This window comes from Suricata suricatta, chromosome 13, assembly GCF_006229205.1.
Source record: "Suricata suricatta isolate VVHF042 chromosome 13, meerkat_22Aug2017_6uvM2_HiC, whole genome shotgun sequence".
In the NCBI taxonomy this organism is placed as follows: Eukaryota; Metazoa; Chordata; class Mammalia; order Carnivora; family Herpestidae; genus Suricata; species Suricata suricatta.
This window is the reverse complement of record NC_043712.1, coordinates 11,915,340-11,925,166: the sequence shown is the minus strand read 5'-3', so window position 1 is coordinate 11,925,166 and position 9,827 is coordinate 11,915,340. Positions and strand designations below refer to the sequence as shown.

General features: G+C 39.9%; 2 protein-coding genes across 2 annotated transcripts in view; one reads left to right on the top strand and one right to left on the bottom strand.

Annotated features, from left to right (window-relative positions):
- LOC115275853 (olfactory receptor 1J4-like) overlaps positions 1-9,827 on the bottom strand; it is a 97,709-nt gene that overhangs the window by 66,000 nt on the left and 21,882 nt on the right. The gene's annotated exons all lie outside the window — the stretch shown is intronic.
- LOC115276013 (olfactory receptor 1J4-like) lies at positions 3,773-4,710 on the top strand. Its single transcript, XM_029919746.1, is given in 2 exon segments — positions 3,773-4,457; positions 4,460-4,710. Coding segments are annotated over 2 exon segments (936 nt in total).

Genomic DNA, 9,827 nt, shown 5'->3' with positions numbered 1-9,827 from the left:
ATTAACTTATGATGACTTTCTTTATTGAAGATCCTGGGTGTCTTTCCCCCTGTGTTTTAGTTCTTCTGTAAAATAAAAACCTCTGCCCATTGTTCTGTTGCTAGTAAATAGACATGCAAGTCTGTCTGGGAAGATCCTTAGACCAGAGAGGCTGCATCTTCTCCTTTGGCCCCTGGGTCTCTCAGACAGAAAGTGAGGATTAAGGTAACAGCCCAGGACAGAAGGTATTTGAGCTTACTGAGGACTAGCATTGGACTGAAGGGGCCAGGATTCTGCCCCTGTAAATAGGTATGTATGTGAATATGAGGCTAAGTACATGTGTTCTGTGTACTTCTATTCTTGTGTGTCACTGGCACACACTGAAAATTTCCACCTGGAATGTGCATCAATCAGGCAAGGCTAGAAATCTCCTCTGAACAATGTGTGTGCCTTAGAGATTACATCTATCCGTGTATTTTTTGTGTGGTTCTGTGTGTTGTGATTTGAATATCTGTGACTGTCTGGGAGTACCTATGTGTCTGTATTTCAATTATATGTTGTTCGTTAGCTCTTTGTATTGTAAGTGTTTTGCATATATGACGGTGTGTTTATTTATGAACTTTGTGTGAAATAGATTTGTACCCTGACTCTTTACACCTAGGGAATGAATCTAGATGTGTAAGAGAACAGCAAATCATCCAAGAATATATGTGTTGAAGGGTGTGTGTGTGTGTGTGTGTGTGTGTGTGTGTGAGAGAGAGAGAGAGAGAGAGAGAGAGAGAGAGAGAGAGAGACTGATTGACTACAGAGGTGTCTGTATTAAGAGTTTAACACACTCACACTTCTACTAAATTCACCAGGAAGGGATGAAAGAAAAGCGAGGGCTTCAGGCTGTAAATATGTATGTAGCAAAGCAATGTGTGTGTGTGTGTGTGTGTGTGTGTGTGTGTGTGTGCGCGCGCGTGGGGCCCATCAGATTATGTGAGTTGAGTGTTCTGAGAATTCACCTATAGCTCTAAATATTTCTCGCTTCAGTCTTTAGCATTGTCCATATTTATTTTTTTTCTTTTTTTTCTCCATAATATTTTATTGTCAAATTGTTTTCCATACAACACCCAGTGCTCTTCCCCTTAAGTGCCCTCCACCATCACCACCACCTCTTTTCCCCCTCCCCCTTCCCCCTCAACCCTCAGTTCATTCTCAGCATTCAATAGTCTCTCAAGTTTTGTATCCCTCTCTCTCCCCAACTCTCTCTCCCTCCTCCGCTCCCCCTGGTTCTCCATTAGGTCTCTCTTGTTTTCCTGCTAGACCTATGAGTGCAAACATATGGTTTCTGCCTTCTCTGCCTGGCTTACTTCACTCAGCATGACACCCTCAAGGTCCATCCACTTTCCTACAAAGGGCCATATGTCATTCCCTCTCATTGCCATGTAGTACTCCATCGTGAATATATACCACATCTTCTTGATCCATTCGTCAGGTGATGGACATTTAGGCTCCTTCCATGTTTTGGCTATTCTTGACATAGCATTGTCCATATTTAAACTTTGGGAGCAGGATAGCCTGGTTAAGTCTTCAGGTTCTGGTATCTGCAGAATCTGGTGGTTGCACACAATAGTTTTGTAGCCTGACATTTGATACAAGGCCAGGAGCCTTAAATGTAACTGAGGATAATAATAGCATTTGCAAGATAGCATTTACAACAGTTTTATCCATTTTAGGCACATAGTGAGCATCCAGTAAATAGCAGCCTTCTGCATCATTATTCCCCAAGTGGAGGCTGACTGAACTGACTCTCCATTCCGGTAACTCTAAGGCCAAGAGTATGTTGTGACAGCCTTAACAGCAAGCCTGCACAGGGGTTCTCTCTCAAAACTTAGGTTACAGTTTCAGTGCTGAGTATAGGTCACAGGGACATTTATACACAAGGTGAAGGTTCCCTTCCTACTGGCTTGCCCCAGAAGTCTCCACCCCACACCCACATCAGGATTTCTGGTTCCCTCCACAATCAACCCCAGAGAAGCCAGAGGTCTTGACTCTAGTCCCACCCAGCATCTGACAATAAGTAGCCCATCCTCAGTAGGGGAGTGAGATCACCTCCTTTCTCCCAATGTCCTGTCCCTGAGAATCCCCCCTGGCCTGGAATAAGAATCTATTACTGGATATGGAGCCCCGTGTCTTAATGCCAGTTTCCTCCTCCAGGAGTGTGGGTATTGTAACTCTATTGGCCTTGTCCCCCACAGCAATGGGAAGTGTCTGCCTCTGGTGACAAAAGAATCCAAAGACTTGCTTCCTAGATCAAGAGCCACCACACATTACACAGTTATGTGTAGAAGTGACTTAACTTCTCATATTAGGAGAACTGAGGGAAAAAGTCACTGTGTTCTCTTCTTTTCTGACACAATAGATATTGATTGCTTAGTAAGTGAAAGGCATTGGCAAGCTGTAGGCTGTAGGAACATAGACGGCTGCAGGGATGAGTGATGGCAGACATCGGAGCTAGTGATTGAGGTGACACACAGCACAGAAATCCTCTTTCAAACACTGAAATGTGTCTCAAAGTGTCTCACTGAAATAGGAGCTCAAATTGAGCTCTCCTGCTCAATTACAGAAGGGGAGGAAGAGTGTGTTGAATAGGAGAGACGATTAAATAAATGAATAAAGAATGGCGAATCTAGCAGTTCCTGGCTGTGTGACCACGGGCTGGTACCTTAACATCTCTCAGCCCGTCACACGTACACATGCACACACATACACCAGATGTAGCAAACACACACGTATGCAATACATATGTGCAAAAATCCCTTTGTTTTGCCTGGCACATATTGGAATACTTGTTCAATAAGTCTCAATTACATTAAGATCACTAATGGAAAATAGTCATGTCAGTCAGGCCAATATTAATTCTAACCGGCATCACCAACCTTACTGCATCGACTAGTTCTCAGCTCCCAGGAGCTGATACCTTACTCCATGTGAATACTTATATCTGAGCCAGTTTGAGTTGCTGAAGACAGAAGCAGAGAAATGGACAAATATAGAGATGGGGGAAGCATAATTTATTTTTCCCAAATAAAAGAAAATATGTCAAGTTAAATTTCATTGGGAAATTAACCCCAGGCTCTAGGAGGTGTGTCTGTGCACTTTCCTTCGGAAGGGGAGAGCTCACACAGGTTAACAACACTTTTAGAGGAGCTATCTGCTTTTTCCTAATGCCCACCTCACATTTCTAAAGATCAACCCCGGGTTTATCTGGACGCTTAACACTGGCATGAAGATTCAGATGACATATCTGTGTCCTTACTATATAAACTCTGTTCTAATAGTCTAACTCTCACTGAGTCACTTAATTCTTCTGCAAACCTTATGTATAGGCATTGCTATACTTACCTTGCAGAAGGGCGAACCCAGGCTAAGAGAGAGTAAGCTATGGAGACTAGCTAAAAAGGTGTGGGGCCAGAACCCACCAGAAGTCTAGTCATAGATACACTGTTCTGAACTGGGCTTGAACAGACTACTTCTTAGAATGTAAACTCTTTCTTTTTTCTCCAGGGAAGAATATGGTGTCCAACACGTTATTAAACGAAGAAAGAAATTCTTCTGGTTTACATTGTCAGGAATCTTTTTGGTCATTGGAGCTCTGATGGGGAGGATGAGGATTCGACCATAGCATGTGGGAAATCCCTGAGGAATTCTTTGGTAGGAAGTAAATACCCCATTATGATTGTCATTATTGCTATTTATCATCTGGAGCATTCCCAATATTCCTTCAGACTGAGCAGAGAGTAGCAACATGAGCGAGAACCAGAGCAGTGTGCCCGAGTTCCTCCTCCTGGGGCTCCCCATCCGCCCAGAGCAGCAGGGCGTGTTCTTCGCCCTGTTCCTGGGCATGTACCTGACCACGGTGCTGGGGAACCTGCTCATCGTCCTGCTCATCAGGCTGAACTCTCGCCTCCACACCCTCATGTACTTCTTCCTCAGCCAGTTGGCCTTCACTGTTGTCTCTTTCTCATCTGTCACTGTCCCAAAGATGCTGATAAACATGCATACTCGGAATCAATCCATCCCCTATGCAGGCTGTGTAACACAGATGTATTTTTTCATATTTTTTGCCTGTATTGATAACCTTCTTCTTGCAGTGATGGCATATGACAGGTACGTGGCCATTTGCCACCCTTTACACTACACCACCATCATGAGGGAGGAGCTGTGTATGTTTCTACTGGCTGGGTCCAGGCTCTTTGCCTGTGCCAGTGCCCTGTCTCACACCATCCTCCTGGCTTGACTGTCCTTCTGTGCTGACAACACCATCCCCCACTTCTTCTGTGACCTTGCTGCCCTGCTTAAACTCTCCTGCTCAGACACTTCCCTCAATGAGGTTTTTATCCTCACTGTTGGGGGATGGGTCATTACCCTGTCATTTTTTGGTGTTCTAGTCTCTTATGGCCGCATTGGGGCCATCATCCTGACGTTTCCCTCGATCAAGGGGTATATAAAGCTTTGTCCACCTGTGGCTCTCACCTCTCTGTGGTGTTTCTGTTCTATGGGACAATCATGGTATTGTACTTTTTCCCATCATCAAGCAACTCCAATGACAAAGACATAATTGCTTCAGTGATGTACACAGTGGTCACCCCCATGCTGAACCCCTTCATCTACAGCCTGAGGAACAGAGACATGAAAGGGGCCATGGGGAAACTTCTCAGAAAGGAGATCTTATTCTCCAAGTGACAGTCCTCTACTCTTGTTCTTATGTCATCCACTGACCTACTGAGCCAGGGATATCCTCAAAAACTGTGTACTCAGGTGACCAATGTTCCTTTTTGCTCCTTTCAATAGTCCCTCCTGCTTGTGATCCCCATACTCCCAGGGGCTACAAGTATGAAATAAAATTTCACAAAGCTCTCCTCTCACTCTTTAAATTCTTGACTCCCAAGTTGAATGTTGGAACTGTCAAATGTGTTGTGAGACAACACCTTTTTTAGAAACGATTATATTTCTTAAGTAATCTCTACATGCAAGTAGGACTCGAACTCACAACCCTGAGACCAAGAGTCACACATTCCACTGACTAGGCCAGCCCAGTGCTCCTATGACAGTACTTTTTAAATACAGAGTGATATGTACATTTGGCCTCTTATTTGAGTTAATTTTAATGTTTATAAAATTGAGTTGCTTTAGAAATTAAGGTGGCATTAAAAATCATTGCATAAAAATTAATGGTAGTCTGTATTGTAGTTTCTCTATAGAAACGAGCTACCCAGAGCTATAGAAACATAGTGTAGTTTCTAGTGTTCAGAGCAAGGAAGTTTAAAATGCTTGCCTTCCTAATGAGGTAGCTGATTAATAAAGCATTTTATTATAGCTTCTTAAAAACTCAATAAAATAAAAAGTTTTCGGCTTCCCTCATTACTTTTATTGTCCTCGTGATGGAAAGAACTCAATAGAGATGTGTAGGACAATCACTGCTCTTAACACAGTTCATGATCCTAAGTCTTTTTCCCTCTACCAGACTCTTCTTGGTGTGATTGTCTCTCTTCTCCTTCCTGCTTGTTTGGAAAAAAGAGGATTGTTTCTGTCCAAACTGAGACAACTCATTTCTAGTTGAAGCAAAGATAAATGTATGCTTGGGATATCACTCATTGAATAAATTTGTATTCTAGGGGCACCTGGGTGGCTCAGTAATTAAGTGACTGACTTTGGCCCAGGTCATGAACTTGTGGTTCATGAGTTTGAGCCCTACATTGGGGACTGTGCTGACAACTCAGAGCCTGGAGACTGCTTGGAATGCTGGGTCTCTCTCTTTCTCTGCCACTCCCCCCTTTCCCTCTGTCTCCCAAAAATAGATGGACATAATTTTTTAATTAAAAAAATAAATTTGTATTCTACAACTACTTATATTCTAATGAGGCAAACTTTCTCTCTTGAGGAATTGACATTGTAGAAGGAAGACACTGTCAGTAAAAAATAAATATGTAAAGGATATGATATGTTATGATAATGAGTTTTATATCATTTAAAATGATACATAAATTTATATTATAAGCAAGGTGATGGGGACAAAGAGTGCTGAGGATGGCAGAGCAATTTCAAGTGGTCTAGTCGTCAGGATAGGCTTCTGTAAGAAGGAAGGATTTAAGGAAACAGCTTAAGGGGAACAGGAAAATAAGTTGTTTTTTTTCTGAGTAAAGTAACATTTTAGACAGGGGGAGTAGAAACTGCCAAGGGTCTGAGATAGGAGAATGCTTGGCATGTTGGAGCAACTGAAAGGAGGCGAGATTGACTATCAGAGAGTGAGCAGTATTATGGGGATTGGTAGGAGATAAAAGTTAGAAGTAACAAGGAATCTGTTTGGGTAAGGCTTTGTAGGCAGTTATGGTCTTTGGTCTGACTGTGAGGGACTTGAAGAACCAACAGAAGGTCATCAGCAGAGGAGTGACTTGATCTATATTAAGTTCAAGACCATGGCTTGACTTTTATATTTGTCTTCTTCCTGTCTAGTCTCAACAAAAGAGCCAGAAAGAGCTTTAAAAGTATCCTCTGGCTTTTTGGTTGAGACTATCTGGGAAGAAGACAAGTGTAAAACTAGGAAATTATAAGGTTATTGGAATAATATAGACAAGAGATTTAAGTCTCTCATGTCAGCATGGTAGCATTAGAGGCCATGATAAATGGATGAATTCTGAGCAACCAAATAATCTCACCCAATTTAAATAGATTTAAATCATACAAAGAGAATTCTCTGACCACAATATAATTAAATTAGAAATCAGTAACAAGAAGATATCTGAAAATTCTCTAAATATTTGGAAACTAGTAACATATTTAAAAATAGCCCATGGATGAAGAAGAAATACAAAGTGAAATGATAAAGCTTTAGAATGGAGTTTAAAATAAAAACAAAACATAGTAAAGGTGACATGTAGCTAAAGCAGTAAAGGGGAAAAAAGAAAGAAAGAAAATAGAAACAGACTCATAAATATGGAGAAGAAACTGGTGGTATGGGAGGCATAAAGATGGGAAGGGTGAGAAAACTAGGGGAAAAGGGTTTTTTTTAATGTTTATTTATTTTGAGAAAGAGACAGAGACTCAGTGTGAGCAGGGAAGGGGCAGGCAGAGACAGAGACAGAATCTGAATCAGATTCCAGGCTCTGAGTTGTCAGCACAGAGCTGGATATGGGGCTCAAACTCATGAACTGTGAGATCATGACCTGAGCCAAAGTCAGACACTTAACTGACTGAGCCACGCAGGCACCGCAAGGGGAAAAGTTTAAGAGGTAACAACTTCTAGTTATAAAATAAAAAAGTAATGAGTAATAAATAAAGATGAAGATTACAGCATAGGAAATATAGTTAATAATATTGTGATATTGTTTATGGTGAAAGATGTTAACTACTTTTATCATGGTAGCACTGAATAATGCATTGAATTGTTGACTCGGTAGTGTTGTACACCTAAATCTAACACTATATGTCAACTATAATTCAATATTCAAACTTCAGAAAATATAGCAGTAAATGCTTACATAAAAGAAAAAGAATGAACTCGGGGAATGCATGAAAAGGTAAAGGAGATTAAGAGGTAGAAATTTCCAGTTATAAAAATAGAACGTTATGGGGATGAAAGTATAGCATCAGGAATATGGTCAATAATATAGTAATAACGTTGTATGGTGACAGACAGTAGCTACACATAACATGATGGGCATTGCATAAGGTATGGAACTGTCAATACACTGTGTTGTATGTCTAAAAATAATAAAACATTGTATGCCACTATACTTCAAGAAAGATCAGATTAAACACAAAGTAACCAGAGAAAACAATAAGCTAATGACAAAGTTAATAAAATAGAAAAAGGAAGAATAACAGAAAGATTTGATTAAACCTAAACTTGGTTCTTTTAGAAGAACAATAAAATCAATAAACATGTAGCCAGACTAACTGGGGAAGATGAGAGAAAAGATATAAATTATTGATATGAAGAATGAGAGATGACATCATTACAGATTCTACAGACATTCAAAGAAAAATAAGAGAGTGTTATGAAAAACTTTGTCAATAACTGTGACAACTGTGATGGGACACACAAATTCCTGGAATCACAAAACATCCCAAAGCTCACAGAAGAAGGAATACATAAGAAATTATGGATTACAGAAATTGATTTGTAGGTAGGATGAGCATTGGGTGTTATATGTAAGTGATGAATCACTGGGTTCCATTCCTGAAACCAAGACCACATTGTATGTTAACTGACTTGAATTTAAATAAATTAACTTTAAAAAAAGAAATTGAATTTGTAGTCACTGCATAATGAAAACTACAAGCACAGCTGGCCTCATGTGTGAATTTTAGTAAACATTTAAAGAAGAAATAATACCAATTCTCCACAAGCTCTCCTAGAATACTGAAGGAAAAGGAATTCCCCAAACTATTCTCTGAGGCCAGCATTATCTGATACCAAATCTGTAAAAATATAAGAATGTCACAGACATTTTTTTGCAGTGATGCAAAAATTGTTATCAAAAATTTAATCAATCAAATCCAACAACGTATAAAAAGCCTATAGTACTTTGGACAGCTAGGTTTCATTGTAGCAATGCATTTGGTTTAGCATTTAAAACTCAATTATTATGAGTTATCATTTTATTTTATTTTATTTTTAAATAGAATTTATTTTCAAGTTAGCTAATATACAGTGTACACAGTGTGCTCTTGGCTTCAGGGGTGGATTCCTGTGATTTATCATTTTAATAGACTACTGAAGCAACTCTAATGATCATCTCAATATGTGAAGAAAAAAACATTTGACAAAATTCAATATCCATTCTTGAGGTAAAAAAAATCTTAAAAACCTTGCCATATAAAAAAACCTCCCTAAACTATAAGGGTATCTATGAGAAGCCTAAAGACAACATCATACTCAACAGCGAAAGACTAAATGCTTTTCTCCTAAGATCAGGAATAAGGTGAGGGTATCAGTTGCACTATTTCAACTCAAAATTGTATTGGAAGAGCACCTATAGCAAACAATACTGTATTACATACTTAAAATTTTGCTAACAAGGTAGATCTTATTATAAGTGCTCTGCTATAGACTGAATGCTTGTGTCCCCCTATATCTATGCTGAAATCTTACCTCTCAATGTGATGGTATTAGGATGTGGGGCCTTTAGGAGTGATGAGGTCATGGTAGCGTAGTCCTTATGAATGTGATTATAAAAGGCATCCAAGAGAGCTCCCTCACTCCTGCCATGTGCAGAAATAATGGGAAAATGAGAGTTTATGAATTGGGTGGTATGTTCTCACCAGATACTGAAACTGTTGATACTTTGGTCTTGGCCTTTTAGCCTCTAGAACTGTGAGAAATAAATGTTTGTTATTTAAGCCATATCATCTATAGTATTCTGTTACAACACTCCAAACAAACTAAGATATGCTCTTATTCACAAAAAAGGGGGGGGGCAGGAGGAAATTTTGGAGGAAATAGATATGTGTATGGCCTTGATTATGGTGATAAGTTCATGAGTGAATACTTGTCTTCAAATTCATCAACTTGTACACAGTAATTATATACAGATATTTGTATGTCAACTATACCTCAATAAAAATGGTTTAGAGGGAGGAGCCAAGATGGCAGAGAGGAAGGGAGCTCTGTAAACTCTGTCCGCTCCATTTATCGAACTGATAAGGATATTACTCTCATCTGTGAGAGCAGAAGGAGAAAATATGGACTCCAGAAAGAATAGAACCTCAAGGATACCTGAGTGAGTGAGGGTGAATGGGGGAGATCTGAAAACAGGCCAGGCTGGGACTGGCAGGGAAGACAAGATCCCCAGCCCAAC